This window comes from Nothoprocta perdicaria, unplaced genomic scaffold (assembly GCF_003342845.1).
Source record: "Nothoprocta perdicaria isolate Ctin4 unplaced genomic scaffold, notPer1 scaffold_186, whole genome shotgun sequence".
Taxonomy (NCBI): domain Eukaryota; kingdom Metazoa; phylum Chordata; class Aves; order Tinamiformes; family Tinamidae; genus Nothoprocta; species Nothoprocta perdicaria.
The window spans coordinates 471,094-486,565 of record NW_020455049.1 but is presented as its reverse complement, the minus strand read 5'-3'; the positions used below and the strand labels follow the sequence as shown (position 1 = coordinate 486,565).

The 15,472-nt window shown below is 50.4% G+C and overlaps 1 protein-coding gene across 1 annotated transcript; it reads right to left on the bottom strand.

The window, feature by feature from the left end:
- Nucleotides 1-4,501: 4,501 nt before the first annotated feature.
- Nucleotides 4,502-8,953, bottom strand: TNNI2 (troponin I2, fast skeletal type). The gene is made up of 7 exons (XM_026036797.1): nucleotides 8,924-8,953; nucleotides 8,742-8,748; nucleotides 6,694-6,735; nucleotides 6,380-6,508; nucleotides 5,678-5,767; nucleotides 5,355-5,531; nucleotides 4,502-4,725 (listed from the first exon to the last, which is right to left on the bottom strand). The coding sequence occupies exons 1-7, from the start codon at nucleotides 8,929-8,931 to the stop codon at nucleotides 4,627-4,629; spliced, it is 552 nt and encodes a 183-aa protein (XP_025892582.1). The 5' UTR covers nucleotides 8,932-8,953; the 3' UTR covers nucleotides 4,502-4,626.
- Nucleotides 8,954-15,472: the final 6,519 nt, after the last annotated feature.

Here is a 15,472-nt window from a genome sequence, read left to right as displayed (position 1 = left end):
AGGGCAGAGACCTGCACGCAGTTAACTCCTGTGGCACAGCTGAGGGCAGCCCCAAGTTGTCCCCACCTGTCCCAAGGAGAGGAGACCACCGTGCAGCAGAGAGGAGCCAGCAGCTCCCCCCAAACCCACCTGGCCGTCCCCACTTTCCTCACTGGCCTCGGCCTGTGGCTACAGCCGAGCGCAGCTCGCCCCCTCGTGGGGCTCGGAGCCCTCAGTCCTGCGGGCCCCACAGCTTTCGCACGCCCACAGGCCTGTGGGTCACAGCCCATCCTCACCCGGCAGTGCCAGGCTGGCAAGAGCCTCCTCACAACACCCAGGCCTACGGTGCCCAGCTCTGCCTTCACACGTAGCCCCACAGCAAGGTCTCCCCCAAACCCAAGGGGAGAGGGCACCATGGGGCAGCCAGGCTTCCCCTCAGGAGTTTTACAAGAGCCCATCAAGAGCACATCCTCTTTCTGTGACTACACTCAGCCAGCCTTCACACATTCACCCGCAGTTAAGGGGAGAAGCAGAATTCAAACCACCGGGCAATCCCCTGCTTCCTCTAACATGCATTCCCCTCCAAACCTGCAGCTTTCAACTGCAAAACAAGTTCAGAGGCATAGCAACCTCGGTCTCTAGGCAAAAGAAGAAAAAAAAAAGCTTCTCTTTGTTGTTGGTGTTCTTTTTCTTGCCAAGGTAACGGGGACAGTATGGGCAACCTGACATGTCCCAGTAACTAGAGGAAGGAAGTACCTCACCCCCAACCCAGGGCCACTCCCAACACACCTATATTCAATTTGAAAGTGCTGAAGAGTTGCCAAGCTTCACTAAGTTATCCTCCTGAAACCTGTTGATCCTCCCTTGTTCACTTCCCCTCTGTTTCCCACTTTGACAGACCCAGCTGGGTCAGTCTTTAGCCAGTCAATCTGAGCAGGGATCAACCACTCCCTCCCCTTAGGAATCCCATGCCCTGAGGAGCCCAAAGACTCTCTACATATCACTTTTCCCTGGACAACCTCCTTCCAACCATGGATATACTTAGCAACAACAGTCATCCTAGTAAGGGACCTCCAAGTCTCCTCTAAGGATGTGGGGAATTCAAGACAGCTGGGGACAGTTATGATGAGGACAGGACAGGGGCTTGCTAGCACAGCAAAGCCTTTCCCTGGGCAGTGACCATACATGGGCTGCCAAGGGCTCCTCTTGGCCCTAGGCATGGGAAGCCCCAGCAGGAAGGGGCCTCGGGAAGCTGAGTATATTTGCAGAAGGCTGTTTTCAGACCCTCACAGCAGCAGGGAAACCCTTCTGCTGCAGAGAGAGGTCCCCCTCAGCTGGGAATGCCCCACAGAGCACAGCACAAACAGCCTGACACACGCACGAGGCACATCCACATATTCAGGAACTGTGGTCAAGGCCTACCTGGAGCCCCCACTGCTTTACAGCCAGCGAACTGAAGAGCAGTGGCATGTTAGCTTATCTAGCCCCAGCCCCTTGGCTGGGCTACGAGGCCTGGCTTCCCCACTCCAGCCTAAATGCTGCTCTCAGTGCTGCTCCACAAGCATGAGTTTTTGCCAGAATGCCCCAATTTGTATGGGGGAAAAAAAAAAAAAAAAAAAAAACAAGCTGCAGACAAAGTAATTAGGATTTCACTGGTATAGTTATACAGGTATTAGCTAATCTTCACATACACTAGGTAGCATTGAATAGAAACGGCTCGATGCTTAAGCAAGCCCAACTCCTTGTCGCTGGCCCACCATACATCCTCACTGGTCATCTACCCTGATACTGCTGGGCCTCTTGATTTGCTTTCCAGGGAGCTCCTTCATAGACCTCATTGCTTACACCTTCGACATCCCTTAAACTGCCTGGGGAGCACTGCCTTGGCTCCCTCTGCACCCGGAGGTGCTTGAAAACAGCTTTATCTTCAAGGAGAGAGAAGATGAAAGAGTTGAGCTTCTCACACTGGCCACCAAGTGGGATGAGGTAGCCCTAAATTGGGAGCAAACACTTGCTTCCTCCATTTCAGCAGTGGAAGTGACAAGAGCCTGGCAGATTATGTGAATAATACAAGCTAAAACAGATATTTAGGAATTGTTACAGAGCTTGGGAGAGAAGGTATTTCTCTATATTCTGTAAACAAAAAAGAAAATACTTTCCTTCTTATTTTTTTCATTAAGTCTTAGATTTCATTAAGATTTTGATGATTCAGCTAAAGGAAAGAAAAAAGGGATGTACAACCTTTCAATCACTACTTACATATAAACACACATTTTAACAAGTTTCCAAAGAGCTGGATTGCTATAGACCCTCCAGGCAATCTCTTCTGTTTGCCAGAAATGCAAAGGGGAAAAACCTGATCCTGTATCACCAGCTAAGCAGACCCCACTGGAGCAGATTTACCTGTACACACCACAGCAAGACAGAAACAGGAAAGCTCCAGCACCCTGAGCTACACTAGCATCAGCTCCCACAGAGGAGGCTAATTTAAGGTCAGCCTTACACCCTAAGCCGCCTGCAATGACCTTACTCACGCTGCAGCAGCACTGGGAGGCCCCAAGCAATACAACAAGAAATCAGTGCATACCCCCATCAGCAAAGGCTTCCCCCTCTGAGGAAAGACAGTCACACGTGGAGCCTTCACCACCTTTTGAAGCCTCCAGTTGAGTCCTCAGCCCCAGCTAATTGCTGTCAGGTGTCAGGCAAAACACAACACCCAATAGTGACAGGAGATGACACACCTTGCTCCTCTCATTGTCACTCAAGATTTTTCTTTTTCCCCCTCTGTAAACATGAACTGCATCAGCTTTCAGCAGCCTGGGGGAGAAATGCTAATGCGAGCTTTGAAGCTAGAGGCAAAAGCCAGGCAAACCCCCAGGCTCCCCAAACGCTCAGTCTGAATCCAGCTGAATCCACGTCTAAAAACTTCAGTGTGATACCTCAGCTGAGCTTATCTCTGTCTTCCTCTACCAGCTGACACACAGACAGCTGCAATTTGGTCTCTGCTACTGGTCTTTTTTTCTTTTAACCCCTATGGAAAGCTGTCTGCTTTGGAGCTAATAGACCAAGGTCTACAGCTGCTGTGGATAAAGCAACAAAGTAGATCAGGTAGAGAGATGTATAAACCTCTAAACGGCACCAAGTAGCCTGAAAATTTTCCAGAATAGACATACAAAGAGTTCAGATCCTTGAAAGAGCATCACCTCCCCAACACATCCCACCACCACGCCATCGAGGCTTTAGCCTCCAGTTTCAGAAATGCCCGAAAGAGGCAAAAATGGCAGATTTGCTCATTTCCCCTGAAACCCAAAAGCTCAGGTGGGATGTCACTGGGATTGCCTCGAGAAGAGGCAGCTGATATCCACCCTCTACTCTTAAGGATGGGTCTGATTTTAACCCTGGGGCAAAAGAGCAAGTCCAGGCATTGGAACTAGACCCCTTGTTGACTTAGGCTTGCGAACGAAGCCCAAGTCTTCCTCCCAGGCCTATCCCTGAGGACTCTGGAGGTCAGAGGAGATAAATTTAGCTAATCTAAGACTCTCCTGACCTGAGGAAATTCATCAAATGGGGGAGACTCCCCCATAGCCAGGCCTCACCTCTCACTCTCCACAGGGGACTCGTTCCCTGCTCGATCCATCCCTTCTGCGCCCGCCTGGCATTCTTCCGAGTCTGACATCTTCTCTCCTTGCTGGCAGCCCTGCTGGGGAGAGGGGACGGGGAGGGTTCGCGCTGCTGCCTCAGTCTTCCTGTGCTCAGCAGAAGTGAGCTGCACCGGAAACCTCACGGGCTTGGGGGATGGGAGACAGCTTCATTTTTTGGATTATTTTAAGATTTGGCCTTTGCCGTCAGCTTCGAAATTAGGAAGTACCACCCTGGGGTAGTGAGCACGGCAGCCTGCCTTTGCACCCACAGCGTAGGCAACTGCAAACTGCAGGGTGCTGGTGCTCCTGAGTGACGAGTTGGTCAAGGGCTGGATATTGTCCTGCTGTCACACCTTAACTGTCAGTGGCACAGCTCAGACAGCCCCTTTCTGGTCCTGCAGCCCCAGAGCAGGGGCTAGCCCCAGCTCCCACTCCAGGTTCATTGCACCCCAGTATGGGCTGTGTAAGGGCCAAAGGGCAGGAGAGTAGCTCAAGTCCCACCTGGAGATGGTGGGGGCAAAGGAGCATGGTTGAGGAGCTGCCATGAGCACCACAACGGTGGCCTCCAGCCACCACTGGGTCACCAGGCTGGTGACCTGCCCCTCTGCCTGTGCACACAGACTGGGGAGGAGGAGGATGGAGCAGCCAGGACCAGCCCTGCTGAGGCAGAAGAGGAAGCAGAAGGAGGTATGGCTGCTGCTGCCGTGCATGCCCGGCCTCACCCCTTTCTTTCCCAGGGCAAATGGTTCCTCCACATGCCCCATTTTTGTTCAGCCCCAAGGGAGCAACATGTGGGTTGGACGAGCCCCATGGTGTTGGGGCCCTACATCTCAGAGAGGCCCTTGCATGGCACCAGAAAAACACAGCTGGGCAGACAGGGGCCCTACTCCACTACCAAACTTTATTTACACCATCACATTCCCTCCACGACTCTTCAAAAATGGGAGAGAAACAGGGGAAAGGCAGGAGCCACGGGTGCCGAGTGACCGCCTGTGACAGGGGGCGCTTAGGACTCGCCAGCCTCAAACATCTTCTTCCTGCCCTCCATGCCGGACTTCTCCTCGATGTTCTTCCGCCAGTCACCCACATCGCGAAGGTCCTTCTCCTGCAGGCCAGACACACGCGTGGCAGGGGGCCCCACGGCCTCAGTCCCCACTGCCCCTCAGCCTACCACCCCACCATCCCAGCAAGCTAGCAGATCCCGTGGATGTGAGAACTTCCCTACGATTTAAGTGACATCTCTGGGGTGGCATTAAATGTGATTTAAGTGACATCTCTGGGGTGGCATTAAATATGGAAGTGAATTTTTTTGCCCTTAAAGTACTTTTTGGATGGTTTTCTTCCCTGGCAAACTGTGTTTTGAGATAAATCTCCAAATCTTGGGGGAGCAGAGCTCCAGCTCAGGACCTCCCACACCTGAAGCCTGAGCTTTCCAGTTCTGCTGACCCCCATGCTTGTGACCAAAGAAGCTGCTATGGTTCATCCTGCAGCATTGTGCCACTGCTGGTGGCAGAATTCATTCATCCAGCCATGGAAACCTCACTGCATATGCCAGTGAACGTTCCCTTCTCGTAAGCCCAAGGAGCCCAGTTCCACCCCTGCCAAATACTTTAGGGGCTACCCTCCACTTTTTCAATATTGTAGGAGCTGCAGGAGAAAACACTGAGGTCACCCTCAGGCCTGTCTTCTACTCAGAGTCCCCAGGAGCATGGGCCTGGTGTATGGGAGGGTTACCTTCTCAGTATCCTCCTTCTTCACTTGCTTCAGGTTGGCGCGGAGGTCCATGTTGACCTTGTGCTTGGAGCCCAGCAGGGCCCGCAGCATAGCATCAGCGGACATGCGCACCCTACGCAGAGGCGGCCGCTTGAACTTGCCCCTGAGGTCAAACAGCTTCTGGTTCAAGTCTTCCAGCTGCAGGGAGGAAATGAGGGAAGAGAGAGAGGGGGCCATCAGCTTCAGGAGATGAACGAAGTGCCAACAAGTGGTGTGAGGAGGAGCTAAGCATGACCTAGAGACTCCTCTGAAGTGGCTGAGGGATCACTCCTCAGGGAACCCACCTCCTTGGTAGTCTTCTGTAACTTCACCTCCGTGTCATACCTTTCCTCATCCACTGAGTCTATCTTGGCATGAAGTTTTTTGCACAGTTCCTGGGAGGAAGAGCAGAGAAGAAAGTTGAGTACAAGGACTCACACCCATGTGATTCCTCTCCCCTGATCTACTCATTCTCCTCTGCTCTGAAAGATCCCCACTCAGAAGACTGGGAAAGGATCATTCCATCAGTCAAGACCAACTGATCTAAGACAGTAAAGGGTGGCTTGCGGGCTAGTTCCTGCTCACTGTTCCACTAGCTCCATGGGACTTCTGCCTCAACATGCCATCACAGATGTGGCTTTCCTGCCAGCTAGCCCCTTCTCTTGCAGGGACACCCCAGGCTAACACTCAAGCCAGCTCCAGGATATCCATCCAGGCATTGGCATGTCATCAGGCAACTGTGGAAAGAAGGCTATAGCCTTAGCACTGCACATAAAATACCCCACAAAAGTTGCAATCTGCCTCTCTGGCCCTGCACTGCCAGCTACTCTCCAGAAGGTCTTTGGGGGTGCTAGTACCCCTGCATGTCCCTTGTCTCTGCCTCCACAGTGGAGGGATGCACCCAGAAAAGGGCCAAGATGTCAAGGAAGATGTAGATCCACTATGCTGCCTGGTGGAGCCAAATCCTTTGTGGTCTAGCACAGTGAGAGGAGTAAATAAATAATTACCTGAAGCTCCTGCATGGATCCTGGGAGCGAGAGAGGAGGACAGTGCTCTGCCAGGTAGTTCTGCTTTTCTGCCTCCTTAGCAGCTGTTTCCTTTTCTATTTCAGTGACAGCAAGCTGGAGCATAGCACTCTGGAAGGCAGCAGGAGGAGGTCAGGGAGGTGGGAGGCAAGGGCAGAGGGAGGGAGCTGCAGCAGAGCCCAGCCCAAGGAGACAGCTCTGCCGATGGGGAGCTCCCTGCCTCCGCAGGACTGGCCTCTCCAAGGAGGGGGACACAAGTTCAACACACCTCAGCTGGACCCAGCCATGCCACCTACCTTGAGGTGCTGCCGACGGGCAGTGGCTGCCCTCCTCTTTTTCTGCAAGTAGGAGGAAAGAGAGAAAGGCAGGTTACCATGTGGCCATTTCTGCTTCTTTTCTTCTCTCCGTATAACCCCTCTATCCATTTAGACCTATATTCCTGCCAAGGAGCTGGCTGTAACCAGTAAGCACACACAGTTGATCCCCACACACAACTGGTCTCCAGATCTCCTGCACTCTGAAAAGAGGCTTTGCTCAATCCGGCCTGGCTCATCTCAGGCATCTAAACTCTGCAAACTAGACCTCAGGTAAAAATAGTGCAAGTGAAGATGCGTATAAAGCAGAGATCTAAACCTGGCTTCTTTGTATTTTTTAAGATTTTTAGAATATCCTCTTTGCTCAGAAGAGAGTTTTGCTCTCCAAGTCAACAGGCTCCAACACTCCTGGATACCAGGAAGCCATGGGATTTCTTTCCAAGAGATTGATGGCATCCCCAGGTGGGAACTGCCCAACACATGAATACGTGTATATGTGAGACTGAAAAGACGTAGCACAGTGCCTGTTCTGGCCAGTTAAACTGGGAGAGATGGCGGGCAGCAAGACTGTGGGACAAAAGCCACAAATGCCAGCTGAGAAATACGCTGCACTCTCCAGCTCCATAAATCTTTACATTTTGGGGAGCATGACAGACTGAGCCTCTTTTTTGTGCCCATGATGTGTTGGGACAGCAGCACCAGGTCTCCTGGTTACAAACAAAGACACAGCCTTGGTGTGTCACTGCACTGCAGCTGTTTTCTCAGTCCTTTGCCCAGAAGGCAGAGCAAGCCTGAGTGTGGCTGGGGCAGGGGAAATGCACTCTGATGAAAGATGTGCAATTGTGGGGGGAAATAAAGCAGTGTTTGGGTGTGAGTTTGTGCTACATGCAAGAGGAAGTGGATAAGGATCTACAGAGTGCAGTGTAACAAAATCTGACATGTTTTGCATATACAGATGGTGCTAAGGCCTCAAAGAGGTGGAGGACTCTGCAGTGCTTTCCATCCTTCTTTGGAGTGCTGAGTTTGGTGGGGAATCAAAGCATGTGTTAGACATCAACTCCACGTTGTGAAGTTTCTGGGCTTTCCTTAAATGCTCTTCTCTCTAGGTGAGGACAAGCCCAAGCTTGTGTTGTTTTCAACATCTGGGAAGGCACCAGCCAGAGAGGGAGGACTGAGCAAATTGTTAAGATGAGATGTGGAGTGATGCTGGCAGAACTAACATGGGATCTTGGTTGCTATGTCTCTTGCTTTGTCTAGGAGGGAGTTTGGGTCTGCTTCTGATTCAGAGCCATCTCCGTCTGCACAAAACCCTCCTGTGTGTGAAGACATGCATTATATGACTGCCTGCCACCAATGGTGGGATTTCAACACCACAGAAAAGATGACAAACCCAGAAGAGCAAACACAGAAGTTTACATTTTGTTGAAAAAGGCAGTGAATTCTGCTGTGACCAGCCACATACAACCTACCAACAACTTGCAGACCCCATGAAACCTCAGTGTACTGAGTGTTTTGAACCCAAACCTGTTCCTGTTCTACTGGAAGCCAGGTAGAACACCTAGGCATGCAATCTCCACCATGTTCCCCTAGAAGCTAATCACACCAGATCATCTTTGGAAAACTATTTGACAATGTTATGCAGGTTGAAGGTGAGGGAATATGTATGAGGAATGACAGGCAGTGCAACCAAAGGGGTTGCAGAACCACCAGCCATTGCTCTCCAGGCAGGGTTTCCCAGCACCATCTCGTGGCCAATGCGGGAAGCAGAAGGGGGGGAAAAAACCCCAAGCACCTGACTTCAAGTCAGGAACAGCAGGCAGAAAGGAACCCCTTTAAAGGTGGTCATAGTGGTTGTTTTTTTCTGTTTTTCCCAACTTTTACCAAAAGGAATCATCAAGAAAACCTTGCTACAGCCTAGACTGTTCTTCCTCCTGAGCAGCTGCTTTCTTTCTAAGGAGGAACCGTGAAGTCAAGACTGGTGTCACAAGCACTGCTAAAGGAGAAAGCCCAGCAACACCGCACACACTTACCTCATCACTGTTTAGAAGAACAAGACGGATGAGGAAGGAAGGAAGAGAAAAGAGAGAGGGGGGAAAAAAAAAGCACTTAGTAATCTAATGAGAAACAAGTGGAGAAATCTTAACAAATGAAAAAAGTTGTCAGAAGATTTAAAAGGCCAATAAAACATGAGCGACAGAAAATGGGAACTTACTCAGACATCTTGCTTTAAGTGGTTGTGAACCTGCAATGAAAACCAAAGAAAAAGGTTCACAATTATTGATGCTGATGATGACTACCTTCACCTTAAAAACAAAGCAAGATTTCCCTAGTCAAAAAGAGGAACTGGTTTGTTCTTATTTCCCAACTTCCTCAAACTTTCATCACATGGGGAGGTAGGCTGTGGTGTATGGATGCGAGCCAGACACATGCCTCCTTCTGACACCCAAACCTCAACGTCTGTGGCACTTGGCAAAACAGCGTTTGTGGCAGAAAAAGCAAGAGATTTGTCATAGTAGTTTCTGCAGACACATCTCTTCTGTGACCCCTAGGGAAACTGCTTTATGCAGTGATGGGCAAAGGGTGAAAAGCAGCTATTTTTGGACTTGATTTTGTAATATAGTTCTGTATAGTTCAGTTACAACATAAAAAGCAGATCTTTTGGGCCTCAGCCTCCCTGCCTCCAATATGGGGCAAACATCCCTGCCCCATTTCATGGGCAAGAGATGTCCTGAGGGTTGTGGAGACAACGCTATGAGCGTCGAGTCAGACAGCAAGTGCAGGTAGTGAGGACTCCAGACAATATTGCCTGTGTTGTGTGGTGCAAGGGTGCCTTTTGCAACAGCCACAGCACAAGCAACCCAGAAGAGGTCTGAAAGGTTTTTTTGTTGAGCCGATAACGCCACAACCCCAGACAAGCTCTCGCGTTCCCTTTAAGTGGGAGTTAGATAGGCCCAACAGAGGGTGTGAGAGAGAAAAGCACTTTTGCATCTCCTATGTTTTGCTGTAAATTGTTGCACCTTAAACACAATTTTGTTTTCTTTCTAGAATAACGATATTTCCTACTTATATCTACTAACAAAAGGTCTTCAAGTGCCAGCCCATGCCCAGTTAAGCTAGTTTCTCGCAGGACAGACTGCCTTCTAAAACACAGCTCCCTACAGACCTGGGAGGCCACCTCGGGAGGTGAAGCGTTAACGGGGCCTGAGCCCAAGGCAGGACGTACCGAGTGCAGGGCCAAGCTCCCTGAGGAAATTTTATCCTGGAAAATGTGCAGGCCCATCACATTACTGGGGAGAAAAGTGCTTCTAAAAATGGTCAGGGTGCTGCACAAGGAGCTGCAGCTGTCTCCTCAGACGGCAGCCTTTTGCCGGTGCCAGGCCCCATGACTCAGGGAGGCTGGGGCAAAGCAAAGCAAAAGCCACCACAGGTGGCTCAGCTGTAGCTGAGGGACAGGGCCTGGGAGGAACGCAAGCTATTTTTGCTTTCATGCCTCCTGCACACACATGCACCCACTTCAATGACATCTAAGCTGCAAGTACACAAGAAGCGAGAAGTCCAGTTCACAGCTCTCTGCCTGCAGTGCAGGCTCCATGGCCCCTGTTCAGTGGGTTGCATTAAATCAGAGCATATATCCCTCTTTTACAGGCTTCCAAGCGCTCAGGGCAGTTTTGGAGAGGAAGGTGCTGCCCTCACTGGGTGAGGAACAGGGGTAACAGCTGTAAGTAGGGTAGCACTGTTGAGTTACACAAGCTGAGGATGGGGTCCCACTCCCCACAGCCTTGGAGAAGGTCATCTCCACTTGCCCTTCCATTCAAGCCAGAGAGGAAAAAATAGTCAAGTGAGGGCAAGGCCTGAAACTAAAGCTACAGAAAGTAGCTGGAAAAGAGACTTTTCAATGCACAGACCCTCTTGAGCAGGCAAAGGATGGAGCCAGGCTCATTAGCACCCCTGTTTTCCCTAGCAGGCTACCCCTCTTAGCATTTCTCTCCCCCAAACTCATGAATCTGCTTCCCCTTTGACCTCTAACAGCAAGCTGGGTCAGTAAGAGACATGCAGAGCGGCTCACCCAAGTCCTGAGGAGGAAGACAGAGAGCCCCCGTGGACAGACAGGACTGACTGGCGAGCCGTAGGCAGCTGGCTGAGTAAGGAGGTATAAAAGGGCTTCTCGGGTGGCTCGGCAGAAAATCCACCTTCTCTTTAAGGGCATGGAGACCTTCTCAGACCAATGATGTGCAAGGCTCCCTTGTGCACCTCCCTTGGCTGGGGCAGGCGAGCCAAGCGGCCCTGGAGGAGAGGGCAGCCACCGCGGCCAGTGGGGAGATGGACATACAGACGGCAGGGTGGGGAAGGGGAGGACTTCTGCTGCTGGTGAGTGGGAAGCAGAGCCACCTCAGAGCTGGGCGGGGGCGCTCCTCCTTGCCAGTGCAGAGGAAGGAGTCTTTCTCCTCCTCTTCTCTCTGGTTAACCTCTGACACTGATACAGCCTTGGGGCTATGGGGACTCCAGGCTTCCTACACACAGCAAGCTACCTGCAAGACCTAGGCTGCCAGGTAGAGCTGTTGGTAAAATTCCCTATGGAAGATATAGCTCACGCGGACAAGGGAAGGACAAGGTAGGGCTCCATGAGTTGCTTTTGAGCAGCTTGGCTATTTACCTGGTGAGAATGATGGGTGGAAGGATCCCAGTTTGTGTGTGGATCCCATAGAGGAGTCCCACTATCTCCTTCTTCCCTTAGGCACTTCCCTTTCAGCCACAGCTCTTAGGCTGGGTCAGAGATGGCCCTGGCAAATCTTTCCAAAATTTTTTCCCTGCTGCAGACCATGACCGCCTCTGTAGCAGGCAGGGGGCTGCACTCCCATGTCCCGTAGCATGGCAAGGAGGCAGAAACCCACAACACAGGCAAGGCTGGGTCTGGTAAGGATTTATCTCTCAGTGCCTAAACATTTGTAGTGAAATTGCCCCAAATGTGCCAAATCAGGACTTTCAGTGGTCGTAGATGTCTGACTTCCCCCTTCCAAATTCACAGCAAACACACAGAGAGGGTGGTTCAGCAGAGGTCTCTGGCTGGTAGTAGCAAGCAGAGCCTGTGATCTCTCAGCCCAGGGAAGATAAGAACTGTGTTTTCTTCCACTCATAGATTGCATCAGTGTGGACTGCCTTTGGGCTACAAGCAGAATCAGCCCAACATGAGCTTACCTCCACCTGGAAGCAGCTCCTGGGCACAAAAAGCCCTGCTCCTGCTAGCCAAGCACAGCACAGCCAAGTCACACCAGCCCCTTCTCCAGGGCTGGCAACAAAGGTGGCCAGGGCGATGAGGGCATGGGCACACGGTGACTTCCGAGCACCATCTGCTGGGAGAGGAGCAGAGAGGCACATGGATCCTCCTCTCGGGTGCTCTGCACAGCCCGCAGAACGCTCACTGTGCACCTCCCTGTCCTCAGGCCATACCACATGTCACTTCCTCTACATGCACGTCCCTGAGGCAGTCAACATTTTAGCAGAGATAGTCTTCAGCTTCAGGCAAACCTACAAAACACTCGGGTTAAAATTCCAGCAGCTTCTACAATACATGCCTGGCTACTGCCTTTGAAGACAACTTGTTAGCAGAGGCCTTGCTGTGAGCAGTTTGAAGCTGAGGCCCACCCAGCACCCATCTCCCATCTGGTCTCCAGCAAAAGCAGACAGTTTGGCAGGATGGGTGTCAGCTTGTCCCAGGTAAAGTTAGGTTCTCAGGAAAGATAAAACAGACCAAGGTGACCAACCTGGAAAAGCATCTGAAGAGCAACAGTGACTGCTCTCCATCAGCCAGCCACAGAAACCATCCATTAAGAAACAGCTTAGCTGTCTCACTTTTCTCCTCAGTATCAAACTCTGTAAGTCATGTTTGTCATTTAAACTCTTTATTATTCCAAGGTTTTTACAACAATACTTTTTTCAGCTCTGTATACAACTACACATACCCCGGCAACTGTTGGTTCACCGGTCCTCAAGATAGTGCCTCAGCTTTTGGAGGAAGAATCAAAACTGGTGGTTTACCAGTACAAAACTTAGCAAAATTTACCTGCACCTACATAGTTTCATTTAGCCCTATGAAATGAAAGCTCTTTGAATGTCCCATACTGCAGGCATGCCTGCACAGAAGAAAAAGATGCATATATTTGCTCTGAATTCAAGTTTTTGGTTATCACTTTGCCTGCAAGTGTTTGGTTTGAAACAGGTAAGTCTGGAGTTCCCAGAAAACCCACTTTTGATGGGCAGATGTGATTTTAGGATAAGGAGAGGTCAGGAGGACCAGTAGCAAGAGGATGAAGCATGGTAATAAGGTGAGTAGAAGGTCAAGCCTTCAAGCCTGCAGAAGGCATTCCCTAGGACTACCTTGTCCAGAGGTCAAACTCTAGGATATCTATCTAAAAATAAGAAGGCACTCCAGACCCTTCTGGAGGAAGGCATCCAATGAGCACCAGAAAAAACAGGGAAGAGAAACAAAACAAACAACCGCACAGACATCCCACAATAGGCGAGACAGTTGACATTAGAAAGTTGTTTCTAAATGAAGCAGAGTAAGCATTTGAGTGATCACTGAACAAACTCCTCACAGAAAAACCTCCAGAAAAACGTAAGAAAACTACCATCAAGCCCTTCAGAGAGCTTCTTGGTAAGCATAAGATCACAGAGGTCAGGAGCAGCTGCAGCATTCAGTCTTGGATACATTTCCCAAGACCCAGTCAGAGGAAAGGAGGCTCTGCCCTATATTTTAAAGAGATTCAGGTATTGCACTTCTGGGCTAGGCTCTTCCAGGAAACCATCCAAAGTCCAAGCTATGCCTTATGGCCATCTCTTTACCCTCATACTACTTGTTGCTTCCTCTTTTGAACCTACAAGCATCAAGTAGACGTGCAGTGCATCCTATAAAGCACTTCATTCACTATGTAGTCATGTGACTGGACTAATTAATTCAGCATGGCACCAAATGACATTATGTTTCCATCTATCAGTACCTAGATCCCATTTGCTACAGTTCTGAATGTTCCCCTAGTGCCAGAACCAGCTCTGCTCCTACATGATCCCATCCTGGCTCCTAACACATTTGAAAGTAGTAGTTTTTCTTTCTAATTTCTAAGGAAGATCTTGTCAGTAAGAACCTAGACTTTCTGCTTTCTGCTGACCAGCAAATGTGTTGAGTTTAAAAAAACAAACAAAAGAAAACAAAAAACACACAGATCTGATGTCCCTGTACTTTTCCATAATTATATCACAGCAATGCAAATTCTACTCTACACAGGACATTCCCTCTCTATCTGGTCTTTCCATAAAAGAGGTTCCCACACTGCTAGCACCAGACACCAGGAACAAAGGAAGGCTATAGCTTTTGTATCTGCCCTAAATACCCAAGAATAAGTCACCTCATTCACTTTTGCAATAACTTAAGGCCATTTTCTTTTTGTCTTTCTTCAGGGCTGTTGCCAGACAACATAGTCACCCTGCCCTTTTAGCTCCATGCCATCCTCCTCGACAGGGAGTGCTTCAGGCCTGCCATGTTGATATCTCCAGGCTGCAAGGATGTCTCCAACCCCACCAGCATGTCCTGGTGGCACCCCTGGATGTTCAGTGGGTACCGTGCCCTCACAAACTCATAGGCTGTCAGCAGTCTCATGTTGTGCTTGACCATCAGGTACTGGATGACACAGGCAGGACCCAGAGAGTAGCCATCTCTGCAGTGGATAAGGACACGCTTCCCTTTCTCCAGCGAGGCATCAATGCACTCATTGATGTCCTGGAAGCAAGGCTGCCCCAGCTTACGATGGTCCCCATCCAAGGAAGCATGGATATCAACCTTGAGGCGTGACCAGCTGTGCTTGAATCCTCCCCGACCGCAGGTGCAGGGAATGATGCTCAGGCTGCAGTCACTGGGCAGACTGCTCATGTCGATGATGCTGTCGATGCTGTTCTTGCACAGGGCTCGCCCACTGTAGGCAGCATTGAGATTCCCCAGGTAGATGCAGTCAGTTATCCTAGCAATGATGGGTTCTTTGAAGTGGAAACACACGGGCTCTCCTGGCTTCAAACCACTGGGATCCTCAGGATGCAGGTTCTTTTTCCAGGTACCCTTGCGAGATTTCTTGGAGCTGGCACTAGGCAAAGGGTTAGAAGCCAATTCAGAGCTGCTGCTCCATGACGGTGGCAAGAACAAGGAGAAACGGCTAGAAAGCTTTGCTTTGGAAGGGGTGTCCACTGGACAAGTCAGGGGAAGATCTGAGGTAGAACTGGATCTGAGGGCACAGGAGAGGGATGCCTTCACTGGAGACCATGTGCTATGGGCTACCCCTCTGCTCTGAGTCTCATCCATCTGCAAAACAGGAAAGGACTGATGAGACCACAGAAATTCATCTCTCTACTGCAAGAACAAGGACATAACTTAGCAGTAGATTTTGCCCAGAGCAGCACTTGAGGTCCAACCCACCAGTACGTACTAGAAGCCCTGAAGACCTTGTCCATGACTACCCCAAGAATCCATCGAGCCTGTTTCCCTGGGACAGAGGTACAAACATGCAGCGAGCACTCACCCGGGCTTGCAGACCATTCTGCTTGTTCTGAGGTGATGGGTGATTGAACTGGCCTTCCCCTTCTGACGGCAGTGACAAACAGAGTGACCAGGGTGTCCTGCTAGGCTGCTGGGCTACAGATCCCACATCCTCAGGCTTCTCATGTGCTTCATTTTTACTTGTAATTAAATTTGGACAAGAGCCTGTAGGAATAGGAC